Source organism: Enhydra lutris, unplaced genomic scaffold, assembly GCF_002288905.1.
Source record: "Enhydra lutris kenyoni isolate GAN:26980312 unplaced genomic scaffold, ASM228890v2 scaffoldscaffold39, whole genome shotgun sequence".
Lineage (NCBI taxonomy): Eukaryota > Metazoa > Chordata > Mammalia > Carnivora > Mustelidae > Enhydra > Enhydra lutris.
The window spans coordinates 26,524,598-26,544,051 of record NW_019154123.1 but is presented as its reverse complement, the minus strand read 5'-3'; the positions used below and the strand labels follow the sequence as shown (position 1 = coordinate 26,544,051).

At 40.0% G+C, this 19,454-nt stretch overlaps 1 protein-coding gene across 1 annotated transcript in view; it reads right to left on the bottom strand.

The window, feature by feature from the left end:
* Positions 1-19,173, bottom strand: part of LOC111155038 (uridine monophosphate synthetase) — a 28,374-nt gene extending 9,201 nt beyond the window's left edge. Inside the window, exons 1-5 of the mRNA XM_022515058.1 lie at positions 18,958-19,173; positions 9,554-9,707; positions 6,999-7,670; positions 5,199-5,374; positions 3,452-3,566 (exon numbers count right to left, since the gene is read on the bottom strand). Coding sequence (XP_022370766.1) covers positions 3,452-3,566; positions 5,199-5,374; positions 6,999-7,670; positions 9,554-9,707; positions 18,958-19,113 — 1,273 coding nt within the window. The 5' untranslated portion in view covers positions 19,114-19,173. The remainder of the gene's footprint in view (positions 1-3,451; positions 3,567-5,198; positions 5,375-6,998; positions 7,671-9,553; positions 9,708-18,957) is intronic.
* Between the last annotated feature and the right edge of the window lie 281 nt (positions 19,174-19,454).

Here is a 19,454-nt window from a genome sequence, read left to right as displayed (position 1 = left end):
TCTCTGTTCTTCCCTTGTTCTCTTCCTTTGTGATTTGACGACTTTTTTTTTTTTAAGATTTTATTTATTTATTTGACACAGAGAAAGAGAGATCACAAGTAGACAGAGAGGCAGGCAGAGAAAGAGGGCTCTCCGCAGAGCAGGTAGCCCGATTTGAGGCTCGATCCCAGGATCCTGAGATCATGACCTAAGCCGAAGGCAGAGGCTTAACCCACTGAGCCACCCAGGCGCCCCAGTGTGATTTGATGACTCTAAGTGGTATGCTTGGATTTCTTTATCTTGTACATCTACTAAAGGATTTTGCTTTGTTGTTACTGGAAGGCTTACATTTAACAACTTCACATGTATTTTAAGTTGACAGCAAATTATGTTTGACAACAGTCTAAAGCTCTAAATTTTTTCTCAATCTTTTACATTTTGAGACCACACTTTTAAGCCTTTCTATCCTACCTATCCTTTAATTATTGTAATTAAAATTATTACTTTTGTCTTTTAACTTAGAAGGGACTAATCTACTACCTTCACTATCTATTTACCTATCCCGTGAGATCTATTCTTTGTTTTCTTGTTACTAATTAGCATCCTTTTGTTTCAGCTTAAAGAAGTCCCATTAATATTTCTTGTAAGGCTGATTTAGTGATGATGAACTCCTCTAACTTTGGCTGTTGTGGAAAGCTCTTATCTTTCAATCCTAAACTCTGTTGAGTACAGTTCTTTTTTTTTAAAGATTTTATTTATTTATTTGACAGACAGAGATCACAAGTAGGCAGAGAGAGAGAGGAGGAAGCAGGCTCCCCGCTGAGCAGAGAGCCCGATGCGGGGCTCGATCCCAGGACCCCGGGATCATGACCTGAGCCGAAGGCAGAGGCTTTAACCCACTGAGCCACCCAGGCGCCCCTGAGTACAGTTCTTTGCTGGAAGATTTTTCTTTGAGCACTTTGAATGTATCTCACCACTCCCTTTTGGCCTGCAGTTTCTGCAGAAAAATGTCTTACAGGAGTTCCTTTGTATACATACAAGGGAGCTGTTTTGTTCTTGCTGCTTTTAAGAGTCTCTCCTTGTCTTTAACTTCTGACATTTTTTTTGTCCTCCAAGTTTTTCAATTCCAGCTAGATAACATACAGTGCAATTGATATTTTGTGTCTTGTAGTGGACTCTTCGGATTCAACTTATTTGGAACTTTCTGGGCTGGCTGGATCTGGATGTGTGTTTCCTTCCAATGGTTAGGAAGTTTCAGTCATTACTTCTTCCAATAATTTTTCTGTCCCTTTCTGTCCCTTCCCCCATTTTGGGACCCCTATAATGTAAATGTCAGTCCACTTAATGTCCCATAAACTATCTTCATTTTGCTACTCTGATTGGGTGAGTTCCCCTACCTTGTCATCAAGTTTACTGATCCTTCTGTTTCATCTAGTTTGCTACTGAACCCTGCCGCTCTATTTCTCAGTTTAGTTATTGTATTCCTCAGCTCTGGTACTTCTATTTAGTATTTTCTTTTCTTTTTGTTGAAATTGTCACTGTGTTCATCCATTTTAATCTGAGTGTGGTAAGCATCTTTACAACTATTACTCTGAACTCTTTATCGGGTATTTCATTAGTTTTTCTGAGATTGTGTGTCTTATTCTTCATCTGGAACATAAAATCCTTTGTTTCTTCAATTTGCTTGTTGACTCTGTTGGTTTCTATGCATTAGAAAAAATAACCACCTCTCCAAGTCTTGGAAAAATAGGTTTGCATAGAAGATAAACTTTGTGTTCAAACCTGCCCTCTCAGCTGTCTCACAAAGCTTTGTGATTGTTCAAGCAATCTACTGTATTTTCAATGGCTCCAGGCTGTTGAAAATATGCCAAGACTTGTCAGTGTCCCAAAGGGAAGGATTTTAGCACCTAGATTCAGGCTAATTGGAAGCCAGGCCCTCAGCCACCAGCTTTTAAAATCAACTATATATAGTTCTGTGAGACCACAAGCATAAGCCACTGGCCACCAGAGCCAGGTTATTTGGAAGGGTCTCCCCAGTGGCAGTAGCAAAAATCAGGGCCCCAGGTGTGCGTCTACCCTCTTCTCTGGGAGACACGGGCAAGGTCTAATGAGGCAGAGGGAGAGTATAAAGATGGTGTTCACCAGCTTTGTTCCCTGAAAAGAGCTCTGTAGGTCACAGATCCATGCCAAACTGGAAGCCTGCCAAGATCTGTCCCTTGTGCAAAAATATATACAAAGATGTTCACTGCTGGTAAAATAGTCTAAATCTATCAAGAGGGGAAATGGTTAAACATTTTAGAGCCCGATTATAACTAGGAAACACTGTTATTAAAGGTAACTCTGGATGTGGAAATGCAATGTAGCCTCACACATACAAAACATTTTCCCACTCCCTGTGTGTTTGTTGAGTGTATGCAAAGCCAAGGTCTGGAAGGATAATTATGATATCTGGAGAGGCAAGCTAGACTGGGGAATGAATGGTTCAATGAGATGGGTAGGACTTCTATAAGAATGACTAGTATAAAATCTACTTTTCTCAATATTTGTACAGGTAACTTCTCAACACCTGGCAAATTCCACTGAGGCGTGACAAGCTAGTTGTTTTCATTTTAAATAGTTTTGCTGAGAACCCTACCGCTCAAAGTTCCAATTTCCAACTTCTTAGGAAGAGATGGAAAACTGGATAAACTCCCATAACTGTGATAAGCAATTAACCAATTCAGGAAAAATGTTTCTAGGTCCTGATTTCTTCCCCAAAGCCACTTTACTGGTCCCAAATTTGGGGGCACCTGGGTGTCTCAGTGGGTTAAAGCCTCAGCTTTTGGCTCCGGTCATGGTCTCGGGGTCCTGGGATCAAGCCCCACATTGGGCTCTCTGCTCAGCAGGGAGCCTGCTTGTCTGCCTACTTGTGATCCCTCTGTCAAATAAATAAATAAAATCTTAAAAAAAAAAAAAAAAAGAAATGCTTATTTTTATAACCCAGTTTACTCCCTTTACTACAGACTATATTTGTCCTGTTTTTTAGCCACTCTAACTACTTGTCTCAGACTGGTCAAAGTGTTATTAAGTTTGAGAGACATGAAAGAACCATATATCCCCACGATTGAGAGTCACAATAGACATTAGCACATGAAGAGTTCTGCCGGGTCCTCTAAAAAACAAATATTGGATTTGGTTTAGCCTAGAGCATTCTTCCTTGATCAGAGACTACCCTTTAAGGCAGCATATTTGGAGTATTAGTTGGGAAAAACTAAACTAAAATAATCAGTTTCTAGGCATACTTCAACAAAAAGTAGCTTTTTAAAATTTCACCACAATTAGACTGCAAGCTCTTTTGCGTATCTAGGTAATATTAGCAAGCCCAAGGGCTCATTCATTTCAGTTTTTCTCTTTAACAAATTTGTAGTAACACAAAATTTTATTGTGGGTAAAGAAGTATTTTGGAAAAACCATGACCAATAAATAGATTTACCTCCTGCTTCTAACTGAACTCCTGGAGTCAAGTGAAGAAATTCTGGTTTCATGCTTACTCGGGAGCCAGAAATAAAACCAAGCACAAATTCAGGATTCTCCTCTGCCATTCTAACCTAAAAGGAATGTAATAGGAAAGTAGTTCATTACAGAGTAACAGTTCTACGAGTAAAAAATCAACTCTATTAATAAAAAACTTTTGCTAGTTTATAAATGTCTTCTCTTGTTTGATATGAAACTCTTATCTAAAACAGGTAATCTTAGATATGAATCTACATACTTGATCCATTAAGACCCTGAGATAACCGCCTCTCCCAATTATTCAGACCTTAAAAACATAAGACTCCTATACTGTGTCCATCTAAAACTGAGATGCTAAGTAATAATGCTTGCAAACCTACCTACTTCTAGAGGCTAGGTGGAGAGTACTCTAGAATACATTAATAATGGTAGGAAACCAAGCTGAAGATGTACTGCCTACCTACACAGGGTACTGCTCCATATCCAGACACCCACTGTGTAAAAACAGTGACGTCAAGAGCTAAAGAAATCGCACCTTTTACCACATTCCTTTAACATCTGCCAGTAACTGATCTCCACCATTTCTATACCATTTCCTCACATTTACAGAAGTTTCTCTAGAAGGTTTGTCTTATTTGGCTCTTCTGTAAGGTTCCTACTGTAGTATTTTTGTCACCAGGTATTACCACCTACCAATAAGCCATGTCTTGTCCTTGAGCCAGACCCAGACTCCCAGAATGGCAAATATTAGCACTGACTCATGGACTCTCTGCTAGGAGAGGTGGGAAATCATATTTATGGTCAATTTAGAGGTGGGGTTAAAACGTGGCCCCAGGGCCAAATGATTTCTTCAAAGCTCGACAGTATTTAAAGTAATACAAATAATAAATTCCCATGTAAAAATTAACATTTTGTTAAAATTTCTATTACTTTTAAAATTAATGGTCTTTAAAATATCTGTAAAGGAACTTTTTAACTAGATAATTATCCACCTCATTTTATTCTGGTGTGCACGGGTGGGGGTTCTGGACTAACATATATGGTGTTATAAGAACTTTTAATAATGGCGAGGTGGGGTGCCTGGGTGGCTCAGTGGGTTAAAGCCTCTGCCTTCAGTTCAGGTGGTGATCTCCAGGTCCTGGGACCGAGCCCCACATCAGGCTCTCTGCTCAGCAGGGGGCCTGCTTTCCCCTCTCTCTCTGCCTACTTGTGATCTCTGTCAAATAAATAAATAAAATCTTTAAAAAAAAAATAATGGGGGTTAATGGAGAAAACACCATCAGAACTCTAGAGCTTTCGCACACAATACCAATCAATAGCAAAGACTGAAGAAAATAAAACTACATCTGGACTGCTGTGATGAGAATGCATTTCTGTGACTTGGGAGATTCTGAGAAACTGCACATCTGGAAAGAAACCCTTCAATTTCAACATATGGCAAAATGGAAAAACAAAAGACAAAAAACCCCAACTATCTAAAGCCCAGATAAGGACAGGCAGATATTTGACCAAATACTTGTATCTCAATGTTTGTATCTCTTAAGTGCCCACTACAAGATATAAAATGTTATTACCTGGAAACTCTAGCGCCCTAGCATTACTGTTGCCCTAACAGCTGATTTTTTGGGGGAAAGGGTTCCAAAAATCTCAAATTTGAGCTGTTTTCTTTCCCTGTCACTTCAAGCACAATAGTCCTGGCCTTCTGCACCCCAGCCCCTGTCACTTACCGCGGCTTTTGTGTAGCTGCCTGTAGCCAAGGAGCCAGCAGAGCTCATCTCCGCAATGAGCAGGCATCCCCGCTGCAAAGGCAGGCCGACTTCACTCAGGCCCCGCACAACCCCCGAACCTGGCACCACGTGAGCATTGACCAGATCTGCCCAAGAAGCTATTTTAAAGACACCACCTGAGAAGTTGAAAAAAAGACAGTTTTCAAACAAAAACCACTAACTTTTTGGCCAACCAACTGTAGCCTGCAGTAATTTCACAGAAATATGCGAATGAACCAGAGAAGTGCTTTGAGAACTGCAATAATTCCCAGGGGCCCGATGGGTCCATCTGCAAAAAAACTGTTCATCTGGTGGCTAGTTGAAAGCGCACAATGAGCAAAAAGTCTTACAATTTCTGCACTTAGTTATCAGCAACACTGAGAAGACTGGTTTTCCTTGTAGGCTGAAGCTTCTGACCAGCAGTAAAACATGAAGAGTAACGGCACTCCAGTGAAGGGAGCACCTGCCGCCAAAGACACCAGCATTCTGAAAATCCTGTGAAGACGACCGAGGCTCATTCTGCAGGAGTCTCTCAGCAATTTTACCATCCCTCAAAGGTTCTACTGTTCCTCAGGTCTCTTAATTTCAACAGGCAGCTGTATTCACTTTAAAAGCTAACAGCAATACCCCTAATCAATTTCTGAAAAAACTACGTGCAAACCTGTAGAGTTTGTGTAACTTTCACATCAGTTGGTAAACTAAAGTAAGCAATGTGATGATGGTAGAACATCTTAAGCACAGGGAAAAAAAATCAGACAAATCTATCCTAAAGAAATAGCTTGAGCATAAGCATGTATTACTTTAAGAAAAATTGCTATCTCTAAGATGCCTTTAAGCATTAACCTTTCGGGACGCCTGGGTGGTTCAGTGGGTTAAGCCTCTGCCTTCGGCTCAGGTCATGATCTCAGGGTCCTGGGATGGAGCCCCGCATCGGGCTCTCTGCTCAGCAGGGAGCCTGCTTCTCCCTCTCCATCTGCCTGCTTGTGCCTACTTGTGATTTCTCTGTCAAATAAATAAATACAATCTTTAAATTAAAAAAAAAAAAGCATTAGCCTTTCAACAGACATTTTATCTTGTTATTTAAGTAAAAAAAGCTGTCCTATACAATATTACAGAACTACAGAATGGGTAGAAAATTAAGTAGATTTTTTTTAAACCAATACATGCTCTATTTTGAGCTCCCATTTAACAACAAAAAAGTATGCCAATAGGTCTTTTTTTTGCCAAAAATAAATGTTACAACTTTACACTTTGATTTCATTCTTTTCTATATCTGCAATTTTCATTTTTCAAAAATTCAGAACTCATGGGTATTCTGCCAAGGCCAACACCTGTCATTTTTGTCTGCTTAACACCTGCATCCCTTTCTTTTGGCATCAGCACACCCATTTTCTTTGGGGAAACTACCTGTGACCACAGCTCAATTAAAAAAATTTGCAGTTAACAACCTCACATCACCAGAAGCATGGCCTATATTACCAAGCTAGTAAAGGTATTCTTTAACCCAGGCCTGAGTGACTCATTTGGGATAGGCATAAGGAGTGTGCCTACCTGAGAAAGAGGTTAAAGAGAGAAGAAAGCAGAGCTGAGAGATGGCAAGAAAGCAAGTTCAAGACTTGCACTTGAGCTCCTAGATCCAACCATGCTTGACAGACTCTTCCATGGCTAGACTTTCAGTGATGGGAGTCCATACATTTCCTTTTGTTCTTCAGGCAGTGTAAGCTAAATTTCTATTTTTGCAGATTCCTAAATAATGCTTACCTTCATACTGTTTTTTTACTGTGTTTCCTATATCTGCAAATTTCCGGTCTTCAAATATTAAGAACTCATGGCGTTTTGCCAGAGCCGTTAACTCCTTCATCACATCTAGGGTAAAATCATTCAAAATATCCACATGAGTCTTGAGTATGCAGATGCGGGGTCCTAAAGCATCTGCTAACTGCAACAGCTCTCTGGACTCTGAAATATCAGCAGACAGACAGAGATTGGTCTCTTTCTTCTGCATAAGCCGGAGAAGCTTCGCCGCAACTGGGTGAATCTTAGGCAGCTCTGCACGTGCACCAAAGCTGAGTTCTCCAGGAGCTTTGTTTACAGGAAGGAGTGAATCACTGTGATTAGCTGCCACAAAAACATTCTCCTGAATAAATCTCTTCACTCTCTCAACCATCTCCGCATCAATTTTTTTCTGTTGCTCAAGAATCTCCAGCATTTTGGACAATGTACACACTGAGTGGAGATGGATCCCATGTGCCTGCAACTTGTCTCTGCCTCCTTGCTCTCTGTCCAGCAGCACTATGGCATCAGTGACCTTCAAGCCCTCCTTCTGAAGAACCTCAACAGTTTCCAAAACACTAGATCCACTGGTAACGACATCTTCAATGATCAAACAGGTTTCTCCTGGATTAACAGCTCCTTCTACAAGACGTTTAGTACCTAGAAAAGAAAACATTGTTGACTTCAATTTAAAATTATGTATTTCAGCCAACTCAAGATATATCTGGCCTTATAAATTTGGCACATGTTTATGAAGGGGTGGATGATCTAAACCTTATGTTCTGATAATCTATTTTTAAAAAAGAGTTTGTTTATTTATTTATTTAAGACAGAGAGAGAACACGCACAAGGAGGGGGAACAACAGGCAGAGCAGGCAGAGGGAGAAGCAGGCTCCCTGCCTACCGAGGAGCCCGATGTGGGACTCGATCCCAGGACCTGAGCTGAAGGCAGCCGCTTAACCAACTGAGCCACCCAGGCATCCCCGATAATCTACTTTAGAGCTAATTTATCTTTATTCCTGATAAATCTTCAGTGAGCCATGATTACCATGTGTTCAGTGTTCCCCTATCTGGAAATTGTCAAAGTTACATATAGAGAATATTTATAGCAAAACTAGCAAATTACTTTATAGTGTAAATAAACACCACTTAATGTGTTCATGATCAAAATTTTAAATGTGGAGTTTCTTAAAGCAAGATAACCTAGATCAAGGAAAGTTATGAAACAGTGACCCAATACCATCAATGAAATCATTCCTTTATCCACCAACAAACAGCTCGTGACTCAAGATCAGCCAAATAACTGGCCTTTTGAGGAAATAAATGCTCAGCAACCATTTAGATGCACCACTACAACTTTATGAGTTATATAATGCAACGTGAGTACAAGTGCTTCCCCAGTGCAACCCCCACCATAGACTACTTACAGACACATTTTCTAGAGACTTGTTTTCTAGTTTCCACTATCAAATTCATCTAATAACAATATCTAATATCAAAAATATTGTTTTAAATGGAGAATTTCAAGCAAAACTAGACAAAGAAGTGTAACAAACCCTCTAAATACCTCACCACTTAATCCATGGTAATTCTTGTTTCAGCTACATCCCCACCTCTCTTCCCTCCCTCCCTAATTTTTAGAAGCAAACCCCAGATGTCATGATTTTCATCATAAAATTTTTTAGAATGCATCTTGTAAAAAAAAATTACTAAATACGGGACACCTGGGTGGTTCAGTTGGTTAAGCCAATGCCTTTGGCTCGGGCCATGATCCTGGGGTGCTGGGATTGAGTCCCACATCAGGCTCCTTGCTCGGCAGGCAGCATCTTCTCTCTCTGCCTCTGCCTGCTTATGCTTGCTCTCTCTCACAAATAAATAAAAATCTTTAAAAAAAAAAGAAATACTGTCACACCAGCGTAAAACAAAAAACCCCATTAATTCCTTAATGTCACCAAATATGAAGTCAGTTCCAGTATTTTTAGATTGATTTGATTTTAAGTTGTTTTTTTTTTTTTTAAGTAATCTCTACATCTAATATGGGGCTCAAACTCACAACCCCCAAGGTCAAGAATCCCATGCTCCTCTAAGCCAGACAGGTGCCCCTAGACTGATTTGTTTTTAAAGCAAACTCACATGTATAAAACACACACCTTATAACCTACTGCCAAGGACCCATGAAAATATCATCTTCCTTTAGAGAATTTTATGTGGCATTTCTCTTTATGCAGTTTAAATTACAAACATACCAGGAAAGTATGTGCCCTTAGAACATTCTGCTGCTAAGAGAAGGACTGGTTAAAAACATTAGGTTTAACAGATACAGTACAAAAAAAAGCACTTTTTTACATTGTTCAGTATAAAACATTGTACCCCTAGAATCTAAAGGAAGGGAAGGTGATTTACAGTAACAGTTAACCAATTCTAAAGGACCTTTGAAGAATATCCAAGGTGACTTTGGCAAACATCAGTCAGAGCCTAGAAGAAAAAACTCCAACATTATCAGGTTATGTATCAACTTAAAGCTTAAAATACTTTTATTTTACCATAATCCTTTGTTTCTTTCCTTCTAATAAGCATTGGAATTTGGTTGGTTGAACAGATAACTGTAGCCAACGGTAAAGCTGTATAAGGTACTCCACACACGGTGTCAAAATTGATTCCTGCATTTTGGGCAGTTTGAAATAAAATATCAGCAACCTGTAAGAAAATGAACACATAAACTATATATTATCTTAAATGGTGTGTATAATCATGTTAACACAACATTAAAGACAGTAATAAACCAAAAGCAGGTAGACCCAAACTTGATCAGAAAAGTATGTATGCCTTTTTGTTACATGACCCTCCATAAATCCCAGTTTGCAAATATAAAAACATATGAATGACCCCACTTGCCTGGACAACTCAGGGTCTGCTCTAAGGGCAACACAGCGTTTTGACCCCAAAGACTAAGAATGGCTCCTAATTTCCCTTAGTAATTTATTATGATGTGACTATCTAAACCTTTCTGTATACCGGCCTGAAAGAAGTCTTTATTGAAAAAAGTTTCGGGGGGTGCCTGAGTGGCTCAGTCTGCTTGCTCAGTCATTGAGCGTCTGCTTTCCACGCAGGTCATGATCCCAGGGTCCTGGGATCCAGCCCCACATTGGATACCTGCTCAGCAGGGAGCCTGCTTCTCCCTCTCCCCCTGCTTGTGTTCCCTCTCTCACGGTCAATCTCTCTGTCAAATAAAGAAATAATATCTTAAAAAAAAAAAAAGAAGAAGAAGAAGAAAGAAAGAAAGAAAAGAAAAATTTCAGGGTGCTTGAATAGCTCAATCGGCTAAGCAACTGCCTTGGGCTGAGGTCCTGATCTTAAGGTCCTGGGATGGAGCCCCATGTCAGGTTCCCTGCTCAGCGGGAAGTCTGCTTCTCCTTCTCCCTCCTCCTCCTCCCTGCTCATGCTCTCTCTCTCTCAAATACATAAATAAAATCTTTTTTAAAAAGTTTCAGAAGAGAATACTACTTAATTTGCATCGAAAAAGTAAAATACCTAGGAATAAATTTAACCAAAGTAAAAGACCTATACACTGAAAACTTTAAGACGCTGGTGAAAGAAAGTGAAGAAAGAAATAAATGCAATGGTATTCCTTGCTTATGAATTGTAAATGTCCACACTACCCAAAGCAGATACAAAGCAACCCCTATTAAAATTCCAATGGCTTTTTTTTTTTTTTTAACAGAAACAGAACAATCCTAAAATTTGTATGGAAGCCCAAAAGATCCCAAACAGCCAAAGCAATCTTAAGAAAGATAAGGCTGAAGGCATCATGATCCCTGATTTCAGGAATACCACAAAGCTAGAGTAATTAGAAGATTGTGGTATTAGCATAGAAACAGATACGTCAATGGAACAAAATAGAGCCCAGAAATGTACCTATACTTATATGGTCAACTAATTTATAGCAAAGGAGCCAAGAACATACACTGGGAAAAGGACAATCTCTTCAATAAATGGTATTGGGAAAACTGGACAGTCTCATGCAAAATAATGAAACTGGACCACTATCTTATACCACACACAAAAATTAACACAAAATAGATTAGACTTGAATGTAAGACCCGAAACCATAAAACCCCTAGAAGAAAACACAGGTGACAAGCTCCTTGACAAAGGTCTTAGCAATGATTTTTTTGGATTTGACACCAAAACCAAAAATAAATAAGTGGGACTATATCCAACTAAAAAGCCTCTGCACAGTAAAAGAAATCACCAACAAAATGGAAAAAAAAAACAAAAAACAAAAATATCTGCAGATCATATATCTGGCTATGGGGCTAAGACATAAATAACTCAGATACCTCAATAACAAAAAAATCAACCCAACTTAAAAATAGACACTGTTCCAGAGAAGACAAATTGCCAACACTTACATGAAAAGCTGATCAGCATCACTAATTATTAGGGAAATGCAAATCAAAACCACAATGAGGTTTCACTTTACCCTTTCTAGAATGGCTATCATCAAAAAGACAAGAATAGGGGCACCTGGGTGGCTCAGAGAGCAAGTGTCTGCATTCAGCTCAGGTCATGATCCCAGGGTCCTGGGCTGGAGCCCTGCGGCAGGCTCCCTGTTCAGTGGGGAGTCTGCTTCTCCCTCTGCCCCTCCTCCCATTCATTCTATCAATCTCTCTCTCAAATAAATAAATAATAAAGTCTTCTAAAAAAGAAAAAAGACAAGAATAAGTATCAGCAAGAATGTGAAGAAAAGGTAACTCTTGTGTCCTGATGAGTAAGAATGTTAACTGGTATAGCCACTATGAAAAACTGTATGGACATTCCTCAAAAAATTAAAAATAGAACTATCATTTGATCTGGCAATTTCACTTCTGGGTACTTACCCAAAAAACCAAAAACACTAATTCGAAAACATATATGCATCCCTATGTTTACAACAGCATTATTTGCAATAACCAAGATACAGAAGCAAGCCAGGTGTCCATCAATAGATCAACAGAATATTACTCAGCCACAGAAAATGAGATCTTGCCGTTTATGACAACACAGACAGACCCTGAGGGTATTATGCTGAGTGAAATAAGAGGCAGAAAGACAAATCCTATATGATTTCACATATATGTGGAATCTAAAAAAACAAAAGAACAAACAAACAAAAAGCAGAAGCAGACCCACAACTACAGAGAATGACCTGGTGGTTGCCAGAGGGGAGGAGGTGAGAAGATGGGCAAAATGGGTAATGAGGAGTGGGAGGTATAGATTTCTAGTTATGGAATGGGAATTAAAGGTACAGAGTAGGGAACAGTGACAGATGGTAGTTCCCCTTGTGATGAGCATAGCAGGTAGCGGAGTTGTCCAATCACTGCTATACACCTGAAACTAACATAACACTGTGTGCCAACTCTATTTCAATTTAAAAACAACCAAAAAAAGAAAGAAAAGGAAGAAAGAAGGCAGACTCATAGAGAACTGGAGGTTACCAGAGCAGAGTGGTGTGGGGGGATAGGAGAAATAGCTGAAGGGGATTGAGAGTTTAAAATAAATGTCACTGGGAAGAAAAGTACAGCATAGAGAATATAGTCAATAATACTGAAATAACTTTGGGGGCACCCGGGTAGCTCAGTGGGTTAAGCCTCTGCCTTCGGCTTGGGTCATGATCTTGGGGTCCTGGGATTGAGCCCTGCATTGGGCTCTCTGCTTGGCGGCGCTCGATCCTCTGTCTCTGCCTGCCTCTCTGCCTAACTTGTGATCTCTGTCAAATAAATAAATAAAATATTAAAAAAAAAAAACTTTGTATGGTGAGGCAGTAACTACACTTACCGTAGTGAGCCCTTCAACATGTATATAATTGTCAAATCACTATGTTGTACACATGGAACTAATATATGTCAACTATACTTCAATTAAACATTTTTTTTTAAAGGAAAAAACCCTAAGGACTCCACCAAAAAACTATTTGAACTACTAAGCGAATTCAGTAAAGTTGAAGGATCCAAAATCAATATACAGGTATCTGTGTTTTTTTTTGTTTTTTTTTTTTTATAAGATTTTATTTATTTGAGGGGTGCCTGGGTAGCTCAGCTGGTTAAGCCTCTGCCTTCGGCTCGGGTCATAGTCTCAGGGTCCTGGGATGGAGCCCCTGTCGGGCTCTCTGCTCAGCGAGGGGCCTACTTTCCCACCCCCCCTGCCTGCCTCTCAGCCTACTTGTGATCCCTCTGTCAAATAAATAAATAAAATCTTTTTTAAAAAGGATTTTATTTATTTGAGAGAATGAGAGAGAAGGAGAGAGCACAAGCAGGGGCAGAGGGAGACACAGACTTCCCTGTGGAGCAGGGAGCCTGATCCAGGGCTCATTCTCAGGACCCTGGGATTGTGACCTGAGCCACCAAAGGCAGATGCTTAACAGACTGAGCCACCCAGGCACCCTTGTGGTGTTTCTAGACACAAAGTAGCAGAAAGAGAAATCAAGAAAACAATCCCATTTATAATAGCATCAAAAGGAATTAAATAGCTAGGAATATATTTAACTAAGAAGGTAAAAAAACCCTTATACTAGAAACTAAAACTCTGATTAAAGACACTGAAGATGACCCAAGTAAACAAAAAGATATATTGTGCTCGTAGATTAGCAATATTAATTCTTGCTAAGATGTCCATACTCCTCAAAGGGAATAACGGATTCAATACAACCCTTACAAAACTCCCAACAGCATTTTTCACAGCACTGGAACAAATAATCCTAAAATTTGTGTGGAACCACAAAAACCCCAAATAGCCAGAGCAATCTTGAGAAAGAAGAACAAAGCTAGAAGTAATCACAATCCCAGACTTCAAACCATCCTACAAAGCTAAAGTAACCATAACAGTATATTACTAGCACAAAAACAGACACACAGATCAATGGGACTGAGAGTCTGGAAATAAACCCACTCATATACAATCAATTAATCTACAACAAAGGAGGCAAGAATATACAATGGGGGAAGGACAGTCTCTTCAATATATGGTGTTGGGAAAATTGGAGAGCTACGCGCAAAAGAACTAAACTAGGCTGCTTTCGTACACCATAAACTCAAAATGGATTAAAGACCTCAACCTAAGAACCTAAACCATTTAACTTCTAAAAGAAAACACTGGCAGTGAACTCTTGGGCAGGGGTTTTAGCAGTATTTCTCTGATCTCTCTCTTCAGGCAAAAGCAACAGAAGAAAAAAATAATCAAAATACATCAACATAAAAAGCTACTGTATAGGGAATAAAACCATCAACAAAACAAAAAGGCAGCCTACTGATGAGAGAAGATATCTGCAAATGATATATCCAATAAAGAGTTAAATAGAAATTATATAAAGAACTTGTAGAACAAAATACTGGCAAAACAATCCAATTAAAAAATGGGCAAAGGACCCAAACACACATTTTCCAAAGGAAGACATACAGATCATACAGAGAACCAATATGCACATGAAAAGATGCTCAACATCACTAATCATCAGGGAAATGCAAATCAAAAGCACAAAGAGATACCACCTCACCTTTCAGAATGGCTATGATCAAAGAGATAAGGAATAGATGTTGTAGAGCCTGTAGAGTTCAAATAAAATGGAGCCCCTGTGTGGTGCTGGTAGGAATGTAAATTGGGGCAGCCACTTTGGAAAACACTATGGAAGTTCCTCAAAAAATTAAAAATAGAGATGCTGTACAATCTAGTAATTCCACTTCTTGGTATTTACCTGAAGAAAATTAAAATACCAATTTGAAAAGAAAATGCACCCCCATATTATTTACAACAAACAAGATAAGGAAGCAACCTAAGTGTCCACAGATAGATGCAGAAAGATGTGGTATAGATACACACAATGGAATATTACTCAGCCATAAAAAAGAATGAAATCTTGCCGTTTGCGACAACATGGAGGGACCTAGAGGGTATTTACTATGCTAAGTGAAATGTGAGACAGAGAAAGGAAAATACCATATGATTTCACCTACATGTGCAATCTAAAAAACAAAATGAACAAACAAAACAGAAACAGACTCACTGACACACTCACTGGTTATGAGCATGGAGGGGCTAGAGGGGCTGGGGAGGGGGCTTGGTGAAATACATGAAGGGGATTAAGTGATACAAACTTCCAGTTATAAGGAACTCACGGAGACATAATGTACAGCATAGGGTTTGTAGTCTCAATAATATTGATAAAAAAAATCAATGCAAAATACATACCAAAACATTAAAAATAAGTTTCCTAAGTACAGATCCTATTGTGTGAGTACTAGTTTATAAGATCCTTTCCCATATAAATCATCACATTTTAATGCTAGAATGCATCCTCTCATCCAACACCACCTTATTAAAAAAAAAAAAAAAGGCAAACTTATTTGAGAATTGCTTAGTGAAGGGGCACGTGTGTGGCTCAGTCAGTTAAGCTTGTCTGCCTTCTGCTCAGGTCATGATCACAGGGTCCTGTGATCAAGCCCCACAGCAGGCTCCCTGTTCAGTGGGGAATCTGCTTCTCCCTCCCTCCACCCCCCCCCAGCTTGTGTGCACTTGCGCGCTCTCAAGTAATTTTTAAAAATCTTAAACAAGAAAAACTGCTTAGTGAACTAGATCAGATCTTCAATTTTTTTTTTCACCTGTATTTTTTTTTTAAGATTTTATTTACTTATTTGACAGAGAGACACAGTGAGAGAGGGAACATAAGCAGGTGGAGTGGGAGAGGAAGAGTGGACTTCCTGCAAAGCAGAGAGCCTGATGTGGGACTCATTCCCGAGCCCAAGGCAGATGCTTAAGGACAGAGCCACCCAGGCGCCCTCACCTGTACTTGTAGACTTGAAAATTCTGTGAATATTTTTAAGTTGCTAAAGATTTAATTTCTAGAGTACTAAAAAATTATATTATCCTAGAACTGTTGTCACTCCTTTGCATGAACACAATGAAATTCAAATGCTATAGTGATTTAATACTGACCATCTCCATTTTATTTTTTAAAGATTATTATTTATATATACTTATATATATATTTATTACATAGTGATATATATATAAGTATATCTATATATAAATATATATGTTATATATAGAGAGAGCACAAGCAGGGGAAGCAGCAGTGGGAGAGGGAGAAGCAGGCTCCCAGCTGAGTAGGGAGCTCAATCCCAGGAACCCGACATCAGGACCTGAACCCAAGGCAGACACCCAACAGAATGAGCCACCCAAGTGCCCCAACCATCTACATTTTTAAAAATATGAGAATGCTGATATGAAAGCTGGAAAAATTTTACATTTTGGAATTCTTATTTCATCCTACTGTCTGCACAGAATTTTATTCTAATGCAACTGTTTATACTTAGAAAACTTTTAGTGATCACTCTATCATACTTCTCCACAACAAAAATATATATAAATTCAAATTTAAAACTGTAAATTTTCTATTAATTCCCATGACCATAAAAATATTAAAAAACGTGTTATCATTACAATTGTTAGGGTGGCTCAGTGGGTTAGGCATCTGCCTTTGGCTCAGGTCATGGTCTCGGAGTCCTGGAATCGAGCCCTGTGTCAGGCTCTCTGCTCATCAGGGAGCCTGTTTCCCCGCTCTCTGCCTACTTGTGATCTCTCTGTCAAATAAATAAGTAAAATTTAAAAAAAAAATAAAAGAATGTATTATTTTGTAAAAACTTTTCTTAGTGAAATGAATGATAACCCCCATTTGTTTATCTACTTAACCCACTGAGCCACCCAGGCGCCCCTATGTTATCTACTTAAACTGAATATTCCTTACAACTAGGAAGTTAGAGTTTAGTGTAAATTCTGTTGAGTTTTTTGGGGGTGCAAATACTGAGAAATCCCGTTTTCATAATTAAGTAGATACAAAAGGAGTTCCATTACAGCTAAGTCTCTTAATGGTTTCAACTCCTGAGTTAACTACCAAAAATCACACACACACTAAGATCTAATATCAAAAAGCAATTTTTAGTCATCAACTGACTTGTCCAAAAAAAAAAAAAAAAAAAAAAAAAGCCTGTTTTTCATTAGAAGACCCTTAATCATTCACCTTCTCGCTACAGAAGAAATGAACCATACCATGATTTCTTTTTTTTTCATACCATGATTCTTGATGGTGAGAACAGTCCAACCCACTTAAACTAGTTTCAGGGACGCCTGGGTGGCTCAGTTGGTTAAGCGGCTGCCTTCGGCTCGGGTCGTGATCCCAGAGTCCTGGGATCGAGTCCCACATCGGGCTCCTTGCTCGGCAGGGAGCCTGCTTCTCCCTCTGCCTCTGCCTGCCACTCTATCTGCCTGTGCTCGCTCACTCTCTCTCTCTCTCTCTCTCTCTCTCTGACAAATAAATAAGATCTTTTAAAAAATAAATAAACTAGTGTTTCAATGCTTTTTTTATCATAACCTCACAAAGTAGGGTTCTCCAAGGGTGAGAATAAACCCTTAGGTGGTGGAGGAAATGCCTATCTTCTTAATAAATCTTCACTGAGGACAGAAATATTCTCTAACTGCACTGTCCAATGTCCCACTAGCCACATGTGATTATTTCAAATTTAGTTTTTAAAGATTTTATTTACTTCAGAGAGAGCGTGCATGAGCGGTTGTTGGGGAGGGGCAGAGAGAGAGGGAAAAGCAAACTCCCAGCTGAACAGGGAGCCTGACAGAGCTCAATCCCAGGACCCTGAAGGCCGAAGGCAGATGCTTAACCAATTTAGCCACCCAGGTGCCGGGATTATTTCAATTTTAAAATTCTTAATGCCCAGTATTCACATGTAGCTAAGTAGCAACTCTACTGGACACCACATTCAGACCCTTCTATTCACTATGGTCAGCAGTTCTGACCGGCAGCTTGTTAGAAAGACATAACCTCAGGCCCTGCCTTAGATAAACTCAAATCAGATTATGCAGTTTAACAAAATTCGCAGGTGATTCGTATTTAGTCAAAGATTGAAAAACACTGTGTTAGAAACCTCTAATTTGTACATACTTTTTCCTTATTTTCACCAAAAAAGTGCCTCCATGAGATGTTTATCCTCTGGCCTTCATTCTTGCTTCTGGCCACAAAGTGCAAAATCAAATCTCCCTTTCTAAGCTAACAACCCTCCCTAACATGTAAGCAGCTACTAAATTCTTTCCCTGTCCACCTTTTCCTTTGTCCCCCACATCTTATTTTCTCGGAGTTAAATACAGAACTCACTGGACTATTTCTGTGTTGTCAACAGTGCTCCAAACTGGGCTTCCTGACTCTTGGAAAGGACTGTATCAAAACCAGCGTTAGTCAATGAGCAGGCTGCTCTCTAGGTCCTGATAAGATAAAGAAAACTCTCAACTCTTCATGTTTGTGGGCCCTGCTCCTGATCTCCCAGGGAAGCAAACCCTCAAAGTTTGGGCTCCATTTCTGCCCAAAACATACACATATTGTACATCTGCTTCATTGGGAAAAAAAAAAAAAAAAAAAAGATATTCCAAACATAAAGAAAAATTTAAAAACCTCCTTGGTTCCCATAAGATTAAAGTCATATAGCCTTCTACATACTAAAAACATAAGACAAAACGTGTAACTTTCTGATGCCTTTCATCATGGTGATTCTAACTACGTTAAAAATATATATATAATCCTGCACCAAATGTTCCTTCCCGAGAGCGCCCTCTTCTTTCTGAAGGTTATGTGTACCTAGAAGCTGTTCTAACGGGGGCCCGAATAAGACTCTCCACCCCCCTTTAAAATTAATTTTAAGAAAGGTCTGTTCATTTTGCATCAATGGTCCCCAAGAGCCTAAAACAGTTCCTGGCCTCTGGGCTTCCCAAATCGACTCCCTAGGACCACAGTAAGGTCGGCTGCCTGCTTGACTCTTTTGCTCTCACCCACAGCCCAATTCCTTCAGCCTCCCTACTTCCTGTCCCCATTCCGGACACCCAAACCCGTTCCTCCCTTTCCCGGGCTGGCTACCTGACTCAGAAGACGCGGTCGAGACACGATGCCACGCAGATCGATGTAAACAGGGGAGGAGAGCCCGCTCTTCAGTACGAAGTTCCCAAACTTGAAGGCTTGCACGTCGTACAGACCCGTGACCAACGACCCCAAAGCTGCATCCGCCGCTGCCATCTCCACGCGCTCCCGGGCCTGTTCTAAACTCCAAAGCACGCCAGGTTTGCGGCGCCTCGATGCCGTCACCCAAGGAAGCCCCGCCTCTTCCGCCGCCTCTTCCACGGCCTCTTCCGTCAGCCTCGGGGCTCGCAGGGCCCAGCTCCAGGCTTTAAAAGGCCGGGGGTATCTGCTGGAGGAAGTGCTCCGCGCGTAGCGCCTGGTGTTTCAGCCTGCAGCCTGTGGATCGGGTGGCTGGAGTTCAAAGCTCCGAATACCTAGACTACCTCCGAGTCCCAAAGCCGAGCCTCTCTAGAGAGGTTGTGTAAACTGCCCCGCGCAGCGTGTAATTATTTGCCAGT